The sequence below is a fragment of the Chiloscyllium plagiosum genome, unplaced genomic scaffold (assembly GCF_037043375.1).
Source record: "Chiloscyllium plagiosum isolate Xiang-an unplaced genomic scaffold, Cpla_swu_hap1 HiC_scaffold_42, whole genome shotgun sequence".
Classification (NCBI taxonomy): Eukaryota; Metazoa; Chordata; class Chondrichthyes; order Orectolobiformes; family Hemiscylliidae; genus Chiloscyllium; species Chiloscyllium plagiosum.
The window spans coordinates 15938075-15957714 of NW_028270180.1; the positions used below are offsets into that span (position 1 = coordinate 15938075).

At 41.7% G+C, this 19640-nt stretch overlaps 1 protein-coding gene across 2 annotated transcripts in view; it reads left to right on the forward strand.

Annotated features, from left to right (window-relative positions):
• ppcdc (phosphopantothenoylcysteine decarboxylase) overlaps positions 1 to 19640 on the forward strand; it is a 90065-nt gene that overhangs the window by 18065 nt on the left and 52360 nt on the right. For both annotated transcript variants that reach the window (XM_043680630.2, XM_087982040.1), the window contains exon 3: positions 518 to 646. In XM_043680630.2, coding sequence (XP_043536565.1) covers positions 518 to 646 — 129 coding nt within the window. The remainder of the gene's footprint in view (positions 1 to 517; positions 647 to 19640) is intronic.

Here is a 19640-nt window from a genome sequence, read left to right on the forward strand (position 1 = left end):
ACAGATTGCGTTTTGTGTAAATGTTCATGAGTGCTAATCTAGATGTCCTATGAGAACTGTTCAGATGGTGACTGTCCATGATTTCATCAGATTTGACGCTAATTGTAAAGTAGTTCAGAGTCCACAAGTAGTGGTGTTTTTGTCCACCCAAATTTTCTGCATATACAATATGAATAATTAGAATTATTTTCATTATTTTGTTTCTGTTTGTTATTTCGTAATTGAGGGAGGTACAGAAGGATATGAAGGATAATTATCCTCATCTGTATCATCACCAGGTCTTTCATTCAAGGTGGGGCTGCGCCATTCTGAAATTCTACGCAGTTTTGGTCCACTTGCGATCTGCTGCCCCCGCTCCAAATAATATTGTGCACTTCCTCATACTCATCGTACCTTAACTTGGCTGTGATATTCTTCACGAATGACCGTAATAAAAGCAAATATACTTAGCTCCATGCTGTGTTTTGGCAATTACTGTACAGTACTGATTATTTGTGATCTATTTTGCTCCCTTTAGATGTGGAAGCAGAGGTCAGATCCTGTCCTACATATAGATTTGAGGAGATGGGCAGATCTAATGGTGATAGCACCTTTGGATGCCAATACGCTAGGAAAAATAGCCACTGGAATCTGTGATAATTTATTGGTAAGTTAACTTGATCAGTTTTTCCCAGTTGAGGTTGTTAGTAGGTTTCTTTCCTAAATTTGAAGCAAAAAAGACTTGCATATACATGGCACATTACCTGAGGTCAGTATGCTCCAGAGAATGTTTTGAAGTGTAGTCAATGATGCAATTTTGGAAGTCAGGCTATCAATTTATGCTTAGCAAGCTCTCACAAAATGCAGAAACCAGATAACCTTTATTTGTGATGTTGATTAAAGGATGTTATTTACAAAAAAAACAATTAACTCCTTTGCTCACTTGAAAATTGTGGTACAGAATCTTTGATGTGACCTAGAAAGCAGACAGGATCTCAGCTTTAATGTCTCCTCTGAAATATGGCGTTGCTTTGATTTTGTACTTTCTGGACATTTTGTACTTTCTGATTCTGGACATGGGACTTGGACCCACAAGCTTTTAACTCATAGGCAAGAGTACTGTATCATAGTTATCATGCATTTAGCAGAATGAAAATCTGTAAATATGCAATTAACAACAGACTTTACAACAACATCCTCTCAATCCAGATTTCTTTTCAAAATGGTTGTACTGGAAAGAATAAATTTACTTGTCAGTAAATTAAATGTTGCAGTAAGCTTAATGTAATCTTCTCTTCTCCCTAAGTATCTTGTTCCTTGAAAATAAATTACTCAAATTTTACTTCTGGGGACAAGATGAACACTTTTGAACAACTGTTCTTTGGAGATTGTTCAGTAAATACTTTTTTTCCTCCCAAACAGCCCTGTTTTTTTTTATTTTCATGTTTCGGACAATAAGAGCTTGTATCTGAATTTATTTTTGTTGCTCGATCTAAATCACCTTTTTAATGTTAAAAAATGTAATCTTCCAAGGGAAGAGTAGTGTACTAAATCATTTTGCCATTTAAGTTTATGGAATATTGCTTCCAAAATATACTTATTGAAATATTACTAAATTTAAGCAGCTTTTCAATTCCAATATTCTGTTCTGAAATATATTGGAAATTTGGTGTAAAAGCTGTATCTATGCTATTGTCTGAATTACTGTTCAGCTGTCTGATTTGTATCTTCTTAACTTTATCCAAACAACTAACCGCTGCTTTTGTTGCTTTGAGATGAAACATAGTTTATCTATTCTTACCGTTAAGCTCTAGATGGAACTTGTTTTTCTGATTGGTAACAAATTACATTCTTGTTATCTATAAGTTCCTGTCTTGAGATCAATAGACCATGTCATTTATAAACACAAACATAATGCTTTCTTTCCTTTGGGTACATTAGGGCTTTTAGGCCTGATATTTGGGCAGAAATTCAACCTGTTTACCAGAAGCAATAAGAACAGATGGCTTTGGGGTTCTCTAAATATTTTAAAAGAAATCAAAGTTCAGAAAATTTCAATACAGAAATTTGAATCCCTGTACCTCAGATCAGTTACAGGATTATGAGGTGCAGGCCCCACTAAACCAGTGTTGCCTCTTGGCTGCACTTTCGTGGAGTTTAAATGCTGTGCAACTTTATGGGATTCCTGTGAAAATTACAGGAAATGGTAGAAATCTGGTGTAGCTGGTTTCTTTCCTTTTTCCTCTCCTCTGTGTTTAGGGACTCAGTTTATTTGGTGGAACAGAATAGTGCCTCCAAAGCAACAATTTAAATTTAATGTTTGTTTTCCTCCACCAATACTTTGGGATATTTTCCATTGTAAGTGTACTGGTTTATTGCCACTTGCTATGAAAGCAAATATATAACTAAAAGGTTTTCAGGGCTGAATATTTGTGCAAATTAGCCACACAGTTCTTTTTGAGACGGTATGAAACTGCAGTTCACTTTAACACAACTTATTTAATTGACCCACCTTTGTGGTAGTTTGAAAACAATCATCGCAGCCATACCAGCAGAGATATTTTGGAACTTATCCTTAAGGTCTTCAGCTGTTGGCTACACAAATCTAGTTCTCAATTGGATCAGGTCTCAGGTTCTCTTTCATTTCAGAGCTTTGTTCCAATAATAAGCTATTAGTTACCACAACTGAAGTTTTCTCTTTTACTGTACGCTGAGATAATTTGCTAAAACCTTGTCCATTTTGTAAAGGTATAAAGGTTTTTTGCAGCCTGTCAGCTTGTATTCCTTAGATTGCAATCTAAAGTAATGGATTGTACTTTTGGCAGAAACTACCTTTTGTGTTTTTGCACTATTTATTTTACTGTTTCCTTCCCCATTTCAGTTCTCATTTCCTTTTACTAACATCTCCTATCATTTGGCTTCATTTATCAGTCTCTTCATTCCTTCCTTTTTTTTTGCAATGTAATTTTCTAGTTTTGCTAATTATTCCTGTCAGTTCTTTATTTTTGGCTTTGCATCATTTCTTCTTTTCCATTTCTCTGGCATGTGTTTTTTTACTACTGCATAAAATTTTAATTATGGTGTAGCCTTTGAAACTAAATTATTTATAACAGACCACTAATAATACAGTTAGTGATTTTTGTTTTTAAAAAGAATACTGTAGTATTCCTTCCTCAACTGTCTGCAGAGTCGGGTGTGTTCAACAATATAATTCTTTGCTGCCTGTCCACTTGCCTTACTTTGTAATACTATTTTTATGGAGTATCATTTTAATTCATCCAACAAGATCTCCATCTTCCTCCAATCTCGCATTGTAGCTTTGAGCTACACACACAGATCTATCATATACATGCTCCACTTTCTCATCAGTGCCCTTCATTGATGGCATCTGTAGACACTAAGTAATTTTTCGTATGTATACTGACATTCTGAATCTCTTGTCAACAGAACACATTGGAATTAAAAGCAGGATGATCAATATTGTGACATTTGAGGCACTTTAAATTTCACTCCTTTACTTCTAATTCCACCCTTCTTCCGACCATACTTTGGTTGGAAAAGACCGTTAAGTGTGTTACTATCTTCTTCAACCCACAGCTGAGCTTACTCATCATTAAGAAATAAAGCCTATATACAGGATTTTGTTTCAACACATCTTCCACCGGACCAGTGTTTTCCTCACTAACTTCATAAGCTCGAGACTTTGTAGATGCTCACTGATTCAAAATTTTGGTATTCTTTGTGCCATCGTGTTTATCGCTTGTTCCTGCCCTTGGAAAGCTACATTAATTCCCTGTTCTGCACACATCAAACTTAAGATTCTTATGCCGCATATGCTGTGCACTTGCATCCAGTTTTATGTCATTTTCCATATTCTTTCTTTAGTCCTGTCCTTTTGTACATTCTTTAGCCCTTTGCCTCAACATTGTTGCAGAGTTGCCAGCTACCCTCACCTTATTCTATTGAAACCCTTCTCTAACTCCATGGGTATTCATTCATTCTTCAAACATTTCTCAAAACCCGTTTTTCAAACACGTTCTTATTGTCCATTTCCATTGTCTCTTCATCTCCTTTTCTCTTCCTTCCCCTTAGGACAGTCACTACTTCAATATCATCAATATCAATATAGAATCAGAGAATCATATATTATGAAGAGGCCTTTTGGCCCATTGAGTTGCTACTACCAAAAATATACTTGCAATAATCTCATTTTACTGCATTAGGCCCATGGTCTTGAAAATTATGAAATTTGAAGTGCTCATCCAAGTACTTTAAAAACGTGAGGTTTCCTGCCTCAACTAGCTACTAGGCAGTACATTCAAGACCCCTCGCCAAACTCTAGGTGAAAAGGTTTTTCCTCCAATCCCCTCTAAAGCTACTGCCTTTTACTTTAAAAATGTTTCCTTGTTATTGACCCTCTGAATAAGGGGAACAGATGCTTTCTATCCACCTTGTCCATGCACCGCATAATCTTTTACACCTCTTGAGGATCCTTCCTCAACCTTTCTTGCTCTAAAGAAAACAATCTGAGCTTATCCAGCCTTTCTTTGTACCTGAAATGCTCTATTCGAGGCCACAGCTTGGTGAATATCCTTTGCATCCCCTCTAGTGCAATCATACCCTTTCTGTAGTTCGAAGATCAGAACTGCACACAGTACTCCAGCTATGGCTTAGCTATAGTTCTGTACATATGTTTCCTATGTAGCCCATCCCTGCTCCTACAATCTATGCTATGACAGAGAAAGGCAACTGTCCCTTATGTCTTAACTTCTTCTTAACCTGTTCTGCTGCCTTCAGGGATCTGTAGACAAGCATCTCAAGATCCCTCTGTTCCTCTGAGCTTCCTAGTAAATGAGTAGGGAAATCAAGAGCACAGGGTAAAGGCAGGAAAATGAATGTGAGGAATATCGGGTCAGCCACAATCTTATTGAATGGTGGATCAGGCTCAAGATGCTGAATGGTTTACTCCGGTTCCTATTTCTTATGATGTTCTATTGCCATTTGGGCAATCTGTAGGCTTAAGACAGGGCAAAGAATGTTTTGTTCATTTTCACCTCCAACATCTCCAGGTGTGCTGTTGGTCTTGAGGTCTCTTTGTTGCTTTTGCATTCCTGACCACCACAACTAGAAATACAGTTGTGGGTTTCTGAAGTCTGCACTGGTGTTCATGTTTCCAGACACATTTTCAAACTCATGGCCAACCTAGAGTCGAGCAGTTATCCCGGACCTCGAGTGAAATGTTTTCAATCATTAAAGCCAGATATTAATTTCTTTAGTTGAGCAGTTGAGTTTTAAATGAGGTGATTAGGACTACAGTTGCATCCCCACAAATGAAGCCTAGTATCCATTGTCACTGCAGAATTGATGTGAATAATGTTTCACTAATGTGTCAATTACCATGTAAATGTTGGAAGATCAAGACAAACCAGATGGAAGCCATAGGCAGAATGTTATCATGCCTTGAATGACCATTGGCTGTGGTGAGAAATTTGACAAAATTGCTTGAGAAGTCCAGGGAAGTCATCCTTGACATCAGGAGCAACTAGCTTTATTTTCTAGCAGATTTCTGTGCATTGAGATGGGATTATTGTGACAGACATCTGCCCAGAAAGGCCATTCCCTCTTTGGTATTAAACTACAATTCTTTCAGTTGATTCAATAAACTGGCTTGCTCAATTTTAAAATATGGTCCATTTGACACCATTCTGTCTGTGCCAGTCAGACCTTATAATTGCATCAGCTGCTGAACTTCCTTTACATGTACTGATATTTGAATTGTCTGTCTTCAGGTAAATGCTTAATTTGTGTGGCCTTCTGTGACTTAAATTTAAGCCAGCTACGAAGGTTTGTTTTTAAGGGAGATTAACTTTTCAAATGCAGGCATCTGAAAGAGAACGCTGCAGACAGAAACAGGCGGTTTGGTCTTCATAACTGTGCCAGCTCTCTTGAATTCATCCCCTGATCTTTCCCTACGAGTCCACAAGTATCTTTGAAAGGATTGGCCTTGTAGTGCAATAATGTTTGTGTCATACTGGAAAAGTACCACGTTAACAAAATTGCTATAAGTTTATTACTATATTACAATGGATTAAAACTGAGATTTTATAAATGCAGTCTTTGGGGTGGGAGAACCCATGCTGCCTACGCACTGTCACATATACCAACAATCATTCATTTTGTTAAATGGTAATCAATTTGTAAGACTCTTAACACAATCAAGCTATTTAATTTGGAGACATCAAGCTGGTGGACGCCTGATTCCTGATTAGTTCCAATCCAAGTTTGGAGGGAGTCACTGAGTTTAATAAACCTTCAACATTCATTCAACTATGGATAGCTGCTGGCTAACATAGCTTGTAATTTGCTTGAACTCCATAACAAGAATTCATGCATTCAAACTTGCATCAAATGGACCAAGAATTCTGTTGTTTCTCTTGTTTGATGACAGTTTTCGACGTCTTTGGGATATTTAACCTGATCTTTCATTCAGGTCCCATGTCTTATTTATCACACTGGAAGCAAAATCCCCTTAGTTGTTATAGATTCAAGAGCTAAACACCTGACTGATATGCACATCTTCATGTAAGCAGCGATTCTTTCTCTGTGTCAGAAGTTTGTACATTTGTTTTTATAAATCTAGTAAATTAAAGCAAAACATTTAACTCAAGACTCTCTCTACCTTTTCAAGCTGGGTTGTGCCTATTCTAGGGAAGGGGAAACCAGGCTATCATATTTGACAAGTTGGGTTGGGGTGAGGCTTTGTGAAATCTGACTGGGAGAGAGGCTGTCAGGTCTGGTGAGGGTGGGGCTGTTGGGTCTGGCAGGGAGAGCAAGGTGTCGAGTCTGGAATGTTAAGGTGTATGTTCAGTCTGATGGAGGTAGGTTAGATTGATCAGGTCTGAGAGTTTGACTATCATCTCACAGGTGGGGAGTAGTATGAGGTGAAATCACATTGGGTTGACAGGTCCTGGTAAGAAGTTGGTGGGACCCTGGTAAATTGAGGGTCAGTTTAATAGTTATCCAGGAGCTGGACAAGGTTTCTCTTTCCTCCTCCAATTTCTCCTAAAGTGGAATCCTCTGATTTCTCTGACTTTAATGGATTCTTCCAGACACGGGGGCTTGTCCATCAGAATCTTTAATTTCCTAGGCAATTTCCATGGAGTTTGCTATTTATGGGTTTCCACATTATCCTGAGCCATTGGGAGTAACATTGAGAGCTCCCCCATGTCCTGATCAATATTTATCCCTCAAAAAATGCCAAAAAAAATATTGCTGTTTCAGAGGACTAATTATGAACAAATTGGCTGCCTCATTTTTTACATTAGCAATGGTGACTACATTTCAGGAGTACTCTGGCTATGAAAGGTTGTGAAAGGTGCTTTACTAATGAAAGTCTTACTTATTCTAGTGTTGCTCTTACAGTATAATTGGAGCAGTTACATCAGTTGTGTTGTTTGATAGTTGCAACTCAAACCTATTGAATTGTGACAAAGACTGCTCCTACTCTATAAATTCCCTTACCGACTCATTTGCAGTCACATTCTCCTATCCCTGAACACTGAGCAAATCTGAAAACATATTCCAAGAGGTGTGACTGCCTCCTGGTACAAAGAGCTGAGGTATGTTGCCCGAATATGTCACAGTATCTGTAATTTAACCTACTGAAATTCTGAACTGAACCTTCTTGAATTTGAAATACTTGCTGCAGATCAGACTACCCTGGATCAAACTGACATCCAGGAATTCTCATATGATACATATAATGTCTTCTCTTAATTATTTCTTTCAATTTAAAAAATGTATATTTTGTTAATCCTAATGCCATTTGCTCTATTGTTTTGAACCTCAGGAATAGAATAAGCCTTAATTATTTACCAGATGCTTGCCAGGTAGCAAGCTGCTTTCCCTGTAACAGAAAGAGTCATCAGTTCATTTAGTAGGGGATTCAAGAGGATATCTTTAACCCAGTAGTTGAGAGAATGTGGAACTAGCTGCTAAAAGGAGAAAGTTGAGGTGAATAGCACAGATATAACATACATAATAGCAAAAGAAATCTAAGTAAGTGTGTGAAAGAGAAAGAAATAAAAAGTTATACTGATGGAGTTAGATAATGGATGGAAGGAGGCTCATGTGGAACATGAACAGCACTGGGCGGCACGGTGGCACAGTGGTTAGCACTGCTGCCTCACAGCGCCGGAGACCCGGGTTCAATTCCCGCCTCAGGCGACTGACTGTGTGGAGTTTGCACGTTTTCCCCGTGTTTGCGTGGGTTTCCTCCGGGTGCTCCGGTTTCCTCCCACAGTCCAAAAGATGTGCACGTCAGGTGAATTAGCCATGCTAAATTGCCCGTAGTGTTAGGTAAGGGGTAAATGTAGGGGAATGGGTGGGTTGCGCTTCGGCGGGGCGGTATGGGCTTGTTGGGCCAAAGGGCCTGTTTCCACACTGTAAGTAATCTAATCTATATAGGGATTAGACAAAATTGCTCATTTCTGGACAATGCATTTGACGTACTTCCTTACTCATCCTTCTTAATCAAAGTAGGGAAGAATCCCAATGTGGTTAATTCTTAATGTGCTCCGGTCAAGCAGTGCTTGTAACCTCCAGGCTTGCCCACATTCCAAGAAATGTTGAAATAATTTATAACATGGTGGGAATCTATTTCGTTCATTGTAGTTTTACCAGCTTTCTGGAATAATTTGGTTCAAGATCAGTGAAGTCTGCTTTATGTTTTGTTCTATAGATTCTGCAATAACCCACTACCTTCTTTTCGTCCCTCAAATAGGCCATCTTAGGATCTACACTTTTTTTTTACACCTTTCAGAATCTATATTCTTGAACTTTGCATGTATCTTTGATCCTCAAATCTGCTTATCTTGTATGACAGTAGATTCTTTTTTAAGTAATATGGGTAGTTACTACATGGCCTTGGATTTGGTTTAATAATTTTATTTGAGGTGTTTAAGTTTGAGCTTGTGCCTGCAAAATCATTGGACACAGCGATCAAAGATCAACTGGTAAGGTGTGAAGTTATTAAACAGCAATTAGCATGAAGTGTTTAGGTGGAGCCATTTGTTCTTATTAGATCATGTAGAAAAAAGTAGACTCCCATACAATGCAGGAGACTTGGCAGAACTGTGTGTACCTTACATAGCACACTGTCAGCCCCCAGGTCATCTGTTACATTCTAACAAAATTTACGACTGCATTCTTATTAACATTCTTCAGCCAGAAGTTATATTCACTTCAGTGATTCACTAATTGGAAAGATCCTTTAAAAATATTTATTACCATTAAGTTCAGTTGTTAAAACACAATCAAGAAGCTTGACTTACTTTTTCTCCCCTTCACTGTTTGGCTTCGAGACAGTGAAACCCAAGTTCCGAGGTTAAATGCCAAACCATGTTACATCTTCTGGGAAGACCATGATTTGTGAAATCCTTTGCTGTCCTAAAAAGGAATCTGGCAAGACTCGAGATTATCTGTCTAACATCATTTCTCAATTGTTCCGCTTTCTACAAAGGGCAATGCAGGGAACACTGTGTTTTTGAGGTTTTTGACTGGATTTTCCTTTCAACTTTAATATGCTTTGTAACAGTTGTTTATTCAGCCTCTTCTTACAGACAAAGACTAAATGGGCTGATACTCATCCGTTTTTGGCGAAGTCTGTGTTTAGCCTAATTATGTAATTAAAATTAATTCTGTTTTCATTAAAGACTTGTTAATGTTTACGTTGTTGATGCTTCAAACTTTCCCCCAACCATTTTTGTTTGCTTTTATTAGGGAGAAAAGGTGCTTAATCTAGCAGATTAAATCTACTATGAGTTGAAAGCTTTAAATGGAATTTGAACAGCTGAGAACAGGCAAGAGCATAGTAGATGGAATGTAACGTGGATAGGTGTGAGGTTATCCACTTTGGTAGGAGGAACAGGCTACTCCAAAGATGGCAGATAGATGGGTGACAGTGAGGGGGACTGGGAGGAAGCAGCCAGTGCAGGGACCCCCTGTGGCCGTTCCCCTCAAGAACAAGTATACCGTTTTGGATACTTGTGGGGGGGATGACTTACCAGGGGTAAGTAACGGGGCTCAGGTCTCTGGCACGGAGCCTGTCCCCGTTACTCAGAAGGGAAGGGTGGAGAAGAGCAGAGCAGTAGTAATTGGGGACTCGATAGTTAGGGGCACAGATAGGCGGTTTTGTGGGAACGAGAGAGACTCACGTTTGGTATGTTGCCTCCCAGGTGCAAGGGTACGTGATGTCTCTGATCGTGTTTTCCGGGTCCTGGAGGGGGAGGGGGAGCAGCCTGAAGTCGTGGTCCATATTGGCACCAACGACATAGGTAGGAGGAGTGCCGAGGATGTTAGACAGGCTTTCAGGGAGCTAGGTTGGAAGCTCAGAGTTAGAACGAACAGAGTTGTTGTCTCTGGTTTGTTACCCGTGCCACGTGATAGAGATTCGAGGAATAGGGAAAGAGAACACTTAAATGCGTGGCTACAGGGATGGTGCAGGAAGGAGGGATTCCGGTTTTTGGATAACTGGGGTTCTTTCTGGGGACGGTGGGACCTCTATAAACAGGATGGTCTACACCTGAACCTGAGGGGCACCAGTATCCTTGGGGGGAGGTTTGCTAGTGCTCTTGGGGGGGGTTTAAACTAACTCTGCAGGGGCATGGGAACCCAGATTGTAGCTTCAGGGTGCAGGGCCTGGAGTGTAGGGAGGTTAGGAACATGGCATCAATTTCCAAGGAGGGTGTCTGTAAACAGGAAAGTGGCTTGAAGTGTGTATACTTCAATGCAAGAAGTATACGAAATAAGGTAGGTGAACTTGCAGCGTGGGTTGGTACCTGGGACTTCGATGTTGTGACTATTACGGAGACATGGCTAGAACAGGGACAGGATTGGCTGTTGCAGGTTCCAGGATTTAAATGTTTTAGTAGGGTCAGAGGTGGGGGTAAAAGAGGGGGAGGTGTGGCATTGCTTGTCAAAGATAGTATTACAGTGGTGGAAAGGACGATGGATGAGGACTTGCCATCTGAGGTAGTTTGGGCTGAGGTTAGGAATAGGAAAGGTGAGGTCACCCTGTTAGGAGTCTTTTACAGGCCTCCTAATAGTCCTAGAATCATTGAAGAAAGGATAGGGAAGGTGATTCAGGAGATGAGTGACAGTAATAGGGTGGTTGTTATGGGGGACTTTAACTTTCCTGATATTGATTGGGAAAGCTATAGCTCAAGTTCGTTAGATGGGTCAGTGTTTGTTCAATGTGTGCAGGAGAGTTTCCTGACACAATATGTAGACAGGCCAACAAGAGGTGAGGCCATACTGGATTTGGTTCTGGGTAACGAACCAGGCCAGGTGTTAGAATTAGAGGTAGGTGAGCACTTTGGGGATAGTGACCATAATTCGGTGATTTTTACACTCGTGATGGAGAGGGATAAGTGTGTACTACAGGGCAAGAGTTATAGCTGGGGTCAGGGAAATTATGATGCGGTGAGGCATGACTTAGGATGTGTGGCTTGGAAAAGTAGACTCCAAGGCAAGAGTGTAAATGATATGTGGAGCTTGTTCAAGGAGCAACTATTGAGTGTCCTTGATAATTATGTACCTGTCAGGCAGGGAGGAAAGGGTCGTGCGAGGGAGCCGTGGTTTAATAAGGAATTGGAATCCCTTGTTAAATGGAAGAGGGCGGCCTATCTCAAGATGAGACGTGAAGGTTCAATTGGGGCGATTGAGAGTTATAGGGTAGCCAGGAAGGACCTGAAGAGAGAGCTAAGAGCAGCAAGGAGGGGACATGAAAGGTCCTTAGTCGGTAGGATTAGGGAAAACCCTAAGGCTTTCTATAGGTATGTTAGGAATAAAAGAATGACGAGGGTAGGAATAGGTCCAGTCAAGGATAGTAGTGGGAAGTTGCGTGTGGAGGCGGAAGAGATTGGGGAGACACTGAATGAATACTTTTCTTCAGTATTTACTCAGGAACAGGGCATTGTCGTCGATGTGAATACTGAGTCACAAATAAGTAGAATGGATGGCTTTGAGGTATGTAGAGAAGAGGTGTTGGAAATCCTGGAAAAGGTGAAAATAGATAAGTCCCCTGGGCCTGATGGCATTTATCCTAGGATTCTCTGGGAAGCAAGGGAGGAGATTGCAGAGCCATTGGCCTTGATTTTTATGTCCTCTTTGTCTACTGGAGTAGTGCCAGAAGACTGGAGGATAGCAAATGTGGTTCCCTTGTTCAAAAAGGGGAGTAGGGATAACCCTAGTAACTATAGGCCGGTGAGTCTCACTTCTGTTGTGGGCAAAGTCTTAGAGAGAATTGTAAGGGATAGGATTTATGCACATCTGGATAGGAATAATGTGATCAAGGATAGTCAGCATGGTTTTGTGAAGGGCAGGTCGTGCCTCACAAACCTTATTGAATTCTTTGAAAAGGTGATGAAGGAGGTTGATGAGGGGAAAGCGGTAGATGTGGTATATATGGATTTTAGTAAGGCGTTTGATAAGGTTCCCCATGGTAGGCTACTGCAGAAAATACGGAGATATGGCATTGAGGGTGAGTTGGAGGTTTGGATTAGGAATTGGCTGGATGGAAGAAGACAGAGGGTAGTAGTTGATGGCAAAGTTTCTTCATGGAGTGCCGTCACTAGCGGTGTTCCGCAAGGATCTGTTTTGGGACCATTGCTGTTTGTCATTTTTATAAATGACCTGGAAGAGGGGTTAGAAGGTTGGGTGAGCAAGTTTGCGGATGATACGAAAGTCGGAGGAGTTGTTGACAGTGAGGAAGGATGTGGCAGGTTACAGCAGGATATAGAGAAGCTGCAGAGCTGGGCAGAAAGGTGGCAAATGGAATTCAATGTAGCTAAGTGTGAGGTGATTCACTTTGGGAAGAATAACAAAAAGATGGGGTACTGGGCTAATGGTCGGATACTTGGTAGTGTGGATGAGCAGAGGGATCTTGGTGTCCATGTACACAGATCTCTGAAAGTTGCCACCCAGGTAAATAGTGCAGTGAGGAAGGCATATGGCGTACTGGCTTTTATTGGTAGAGGAATTGAGTTCCGGAGTCCTGAGGTCATGATGCAGTTGTATAAGACTCTGGTGCGGCCGCATCTGGAATATTGTGTGCAGTTTTGGTCGCCATACTATAGGAAGGATGTGGAGGCACTGGAACGGGTGCAGAGGAGGTTTACCAGGATGTTGCCTGGTATGGAAGGAAGATCGTATGAGGAAAGATTGAGACACTTGGGGCTGTTTTCATTAGAGAAAAGAAGGTTTAGGGGTGACTTGATTGAGGTGTACAAGATGATTAGGGGGTTAGATAGGGTTGACAGTGTGAACCTTTTCCCGCGTATGGAGTCGGGTATTACAAGGGGGCATAGCTTTAAATTAAGGGGGGGTAGATATAGGACTGAAGTTAGGGGTAGGTTCTTCACTCAGCGAGTCGTAAGTTCATGGAATGCCCTGCCAGTAGCAGTGGTGGACTCCCCCTCTTTATGGGCATTTAAGCGGGCATTGGATAGGTATATGGAGGATAGTGGGTTAGTATAGGTTAGGTGGGCTTGGATCGGCGCAACATCGAGGGCCAAAGGGCCTGTACTGCGCTGTATTCTTCTATGTTCTATGTTCTATTTCCTAAATGGGGAGATATTAGGTTTTTGATGTGCATAGGGACCTGAATGTCCTTGTTCATACATCGCTGAAGACTAATATGTAGATGCAGTAAACAATTAGGAATCTTAAAAAAAAATCTAGCAATCTAAAAAAAAATTCATGGCGTGTTACTGGCAAAGCTCGTATTTATTACCCACCATTAGCAGCCCTTGACATAAGTGGCTTGCTTGGACCATTTAAGAGTGAACCACATTGCTGAGAGTCTGGAGTCAGAGGTAGGCTAAGCAGAGTAGGGGTGACATATTTTCTTTCCTAAAAATCATTAGTTTGTTTTTTAATGAAAATTAATGTGAGTTGTCATGGTCATCATCATCAAGAGTAGCTTTCAATTCCAAATTTATTCAAGTGCTTAAAAATCCACAAACTGCTGTGATGGAATTTGAACCATGTCCCAAAGCATTAGCCCAGGCCACTGGATTACAAGCCAGTGGTATGTTAGCCTTCGATGTAAGAGGATTTGAGTGATGGAGGAAAGATGCCTTAGTTTAGTGTACATAGTCTTGGTGTGATAGTATCTCAGGTACAGTGTGTAGTTTTCATCCCTAACCTAATGAAGGATACTTGCAATAAAGGAGTTGCAGTGGAGATTTACCATGCTAATTCTTTAGGTAGCAGTCTATTCTGTAGAGAGAGATTGAAGAGACTGGGCTTATCTTCTCTGGAATTTACAAAAATAAGAGATGATCTCATTAAAGTGGACAAAATTCTCCCGGACCCAAGAGGTTAGATGCAGGATGGATGTTTTTTTTTTTGGAGAAAGGGAGAGGAAGGCATAGAGTTACTGAAGGTCTGTAACCAGGTAACACTGTGTCAGAAAAAGAGGCTCACCACTTAAGACTAAGGTGAGTAGGAATGTCTTCATTCAGTGTATGGTGAAACTTTGGAATTTCCAACTGCAGAAAACTGTGGAAGCTCAAGTCATTGAGTATGTTCAAGACAGAAATCAATAGGTTTCTAAATAGTAATGATGTATGTGAGGGATATGGGCACAACATTGTGAAATGACATGCCTGTGCCAATATCAAGCCCCTATCTCCTGTAGTTCCATTTTCCAGCACCTGATCCATAACCTTGAGTCCAGTGACACTTCCGGTGGCCATCTAAGTAATACTCAGGTGTTATGATTGTTCCCACCTCTGTCATCCTTTCAGGCAGAGGGTTCCATATACCGATCACCTTCTGAGTGAAACAGTTCTTCCTTGAATGTTCTCTGAACCTTCTCCCACTTGCCTTAAGTCTATGCCCCTGGTGATCCCTCTGTTAAGAAGAAAGGTTTCTTTTTGTCTTGGCCCTTCATAATTTGTGTACGTAAATCTGTTTCTCCTTTATTCCCACTTTAGCCTTCTTGGATCTAAAGACTAGTGACCAGTTATTGATGACAAATGCTTTCTGGCTACTGAAAATGATGTGAATGATCAGATGGGCTAGTGGGCCAAGGAGTGGCAGATGGGGTTTAATTTAGATAAATGTGAGCTGCTGCACTTTGGAAAGGCAACTGAGAGCAGGACGTGTACACTTAATATTAAGATCCTGGGGGGAGTGTTGCCGAATAACGAGACCTTGGAGTGCAGGTTCATAGTTCCTTGAAAGAGGATTCACAGCTAGCTAGGATAGTGAAGGTGGTGTTCGGTATGCTTTCCTTTATTGGTCAGAGCATTGAGTATAGGAGTTAGGAAGTCATGTTGTAGCTGTACAGGACATTAGGTTAAGCTGCTTTCCATTTAAAATGGACTTAAGGGGCAACTTTTTCATGCAGAGGTGGTGCGTATATGGAATGAGCTGCCAGATGAAGTCATGGAGGCTGGTACAATTACCACACATTTAAAAGGCATCTGGGTGGGTCTTTGAATAGGAAGAGCTTAGAGGGATATGGGCTAAGTGCTGACAAATGGGATTTAGGATATCTGGTCAGCATGGAAGAGTTGGACCGAAGGGTCTGTTTCCGTGCTGTATATCTCCATGACTCTTAAGTCTTCATGGCTTCAGGTTAAACATAGGCAAGAAAACCTCCTGCTGATTACCAAATACCATCCTCCCTCAGCTAATCAATCAGTATTCCATGTTGAACAACACTTTGGAGGAAACACTGAGGATGACAGGGGTGCAAAATGTACTCTGCGTGGGGGATTTCAATGGCCATCATCAAGAGTGGCTCAGCAGCAGCACTACAAATCAAGCTGGTCATTTCCTAAAATACATAGTTGCTAGACAGGGTCTGCAGCAGGTGGTGAGGGAACCAACAAGAGGACAAAACATACTCACCCTCATCCTTGCTTATCTGTCAGCTGCCAATGCATCTGTCCATGACAGTATTGGAAAGAGTCACCACAGCAGTCCTTGTGGAGGCAAAGCCCTACCTTCAAATTGAGAATATCCTCTATCATGTTGTATGGCAATATGACCATGCTAAATGGGACAGATTGAGAAAAGATCTAGCAACTCAAGACTGGGCACTTGTGAGGCACTGCAAGCGATCAACAGTGGCAGAATTGTATCCCAGCACAATCTACAACCTCATGGCCCAGCATATCCTCACTCAATCATTATCATTGAACTAGTGGATCAACCCTGTTTCCATGGAGAGTGAAGGAGAGCACGTCAGGAGCAGCACCAGGCATACCTCAACCTGGTCAAATTACCCAACAGGACTACGTGCATCCCAAGCAATGTAGGAACCAAGTGATAAACAGTTGAAGCGTTTCCACAGCCAAAGGATCAGATCGAAGCTCTGTGGTCCTGCTCCATCCAGGCATGAATGGAGGTGGATAATTGAAGAACTCGCTGGAAGATGCTGCTTCACAAATATCCCCAATCTCAGTGATGGAAGAGCCCAGCACATCAGTGCAAAAAACAAGGCTGATGCATTCACAGCCATCTTCAGCCAAAAGTGCCAAGTGGTTGATCCATCTTGGCCTCCTCCAGTGGAAGCCAGCATCACAGATACCAGTCTTCAGTCAATTTGATTCACTCCATGTGACATCAAGAAACAGTTGGAGGCACTGGATTATGAAAAGGCTATGAGCCCTGACAACATTCTGACAATAGTACTGAAGACCTGTGCTCAAAACTTACTGTTCCCCTAGCCAAACTCTTCTAATACAATTACACACTGACGTCTACCTGACGACACCCCAGGGTTCGAAGGGAGATAGCTAAAGAGATAGTGGAGGCGTTAGTGGTGATCTTGCAGGAATCGCTGGAATCAGGAAGGGTCCCAGAGGACTGGAAATTTGCGAACTGACATACCTGTTTAAAAAGGGAGTAGGCAAAAGATAAAATTGCAGACCAATTAGCCTAAACTCGGTCGGGGGTAAGATCCTGGAATCCATTGTGAAGGATGAGATTTCTGAATATTTAGAAGTGTATGATAAAATAGGACAAAGTCAGAGTGGTTTCATCAAGGGGAAGTAACAACTCTTCTAGAATTCTGTTGAGGAAATAATAAACAGGTTAGACCAAGGGGAGCCAATGGATGTTATCTATCTGGACATCAAGAAGGCCTTTGACAAGGTGCTGCACAGGAGCCTACCAAGTAAGATAAGAGCCCATAGTGTTGGAGGAAAGGTGCTAGATTGGATAGAAGTTTCACCATCTGGCAGAAAGCAGAGAATGGGGATAAAAGAGTCCTTCTCAGGTTGGCAGCTGGTGACAAGTGGTGTTCCGCAACACTCAGTGTTGGGACCACAACTTTTCTCGATATGCATTAACAATCCAGATGACGGAACTGAGGGCATTCTGGCTAAGTTTGCAGATGATACAAAGATAGAGGGACAGTTGACATTGAGGAGGCGGGGGGCCTGCAGAAACACTTGGACAGGCTAGGGGAGTGGGCAAAGAAGTGACATGGAGTACAATATGGGAAAGTGTGAGGTTATGCACTTTCGGAGACGGAGCAGTCTCCTCTACACTGGGGAGACTGGACGCCTCTTAGCAGAGCGCTTTAGGGAACATCTCTGGGACACCTGCACCAATCAACCACACCGCCCTGTGGCCCAACATTTCAACTCCCCCTCCCACTCTGCCGAGGACACGGAGGTCCTGGGCCTCCTTCACCGCCACTCCCTCACCACCTGACGCCTGGAGGAAGAACGCTCATCTTCCGCCACAGAACACTTCAACCCCAGGGAATCAATGTGGACTTCAACAGTTTCCTCATTTCCCCTTCCCCCACCTCACCCCAGTTCCAAACTTCCAGCTCAGCACTGTCCCCAAGACTTGTCCTACCTGCCTATCTTCTTTTCCACCTATCCACTCCACCCTCCTCCCTGACCTATCACCTTCATCCCCACCCCACCTTCCTCGCATTTATCTCTCCACCCTTCAGGCACTCTGCCTATATTCCTGATGAAGAGCTTTTGCCCGAAACGTCAATTTTACTGCTCCTCGGATGCTGCCTGAACAGCTGTGCTTTTCCAGCACCACTAATCCAGAATCTGGTTTCCAGCATCTGCAGTCATTGTTTTTACCTAGACAAAATAGAGGCATGGACTATTTTCCAAATTGGAAGAAAATTTAGAAGTCAGAAGTACAAAGAGTCTTGGGAGTTCTAGTCCAGGATTCTCTTAAGGTAAACTTGTAGGTTGGGTCAGTAGTTAGGAAGCCAAATGCAATGATGGCATTTATTTTAAGAGGACTTGAATATAAAAGCAGGGATGTATTACTGGGGCTCTATGAGGCTCTGGTCAGACCACATTTGTAGGATTGTGTGCAGTTTTGGGCTCCATATCTCAGGGAGGATGTACTGGCCTTAGAGTGTGTTCAGAAGAGGTTCACAAGAATGGGCCCAGGAATGAATAGCTTAACATATGAGGAATGTTTGAGAACTCTGGATCTATGCTTGATTGAGTTTAGAAGGGGGGATCAAATTGAAACATGCAGAATACTGAATGTAGACGTTGGGAAGATGTTTCCATTGGTCTGCGAGACTAGGACCCAAGGGTACAGGCTGAGAGTAAAGGGAAGACCTTTTAGAATGGAGATAAGGAGAAACTTCTTTAGCCAGAGAGTGGTGAATATATGGAATTCATTGCCACAGAAGGCTGTTAAGGCCAAGTCATTGAGTATGTAAGACTGAGATCGATGTGTTCTTGAATATCAAAGGGATCAAGGGTTATGGGGAGAAATGAGAAATTTATCAACTGTGATTGAATGGCAGAGTAGACTCTGGGTTGAATGGCCTCATTTCTGCACCAATGTCTTACGGTCTTATAATGTAGAAAATTGCCCAGGTACGTCCGGTACACAAAAAGCAGAACAAAATAAATCCAACCCAGCAAATTACCAACCACCAGTCTACACTCAATCATTAATAATGGACGTTGTCATTAACAGTGCTATCATGCAGCACCTGCTCAGTGACATTCAGTTTGGATTCTGCCAGGGCCACTCAGCTCCTGACCTCTTTACAGCCATGGTTCAAGCATGGACAAAAGAAATAAGGTGCAACTGAGGTGTGACATCATGGAGCCCTAGCAAAACTGAAATCTGTGGGTATTGGGGGCAAATGTTCTGCTGGGAATTTATACTTGGTGCATAGGAAGATGGTTGTGGTTATTGGAGGGCAGTCATGTCTGCTCCAGAATATCTCTGTAGGAGTTCCTCAGGGTAGTATCCTATGCCCAACCATCCTCAATTGCTTTATTAATTACTTTCCCTCCATTATAAAGTAAGAAGTAGGGATGTTCGTTGATGATTGCACAATGTTCAGCACCTTTCACAACTCCTGAACTACTGAAGCAAATGCAACAAGATTTAGATAGTATCCAGCTTGGGCTAACAACTAACACTTGAACTACAAAAATGCCAAGCAATGACCATCTCAAATAAGAGACAATCTAACCATCACTCCTTGACATTCAATAGTGTTACCATCACTGAATTCCCCACTATGAACATCTTGAAAGTTGCCATTGACCAGAAACTCAATTGGACTCACCACATAAACATAGCGGCTACAAGAGCAAGTCAGTTCCTAAGAATACTGCAGCAAGTAACTCACCACC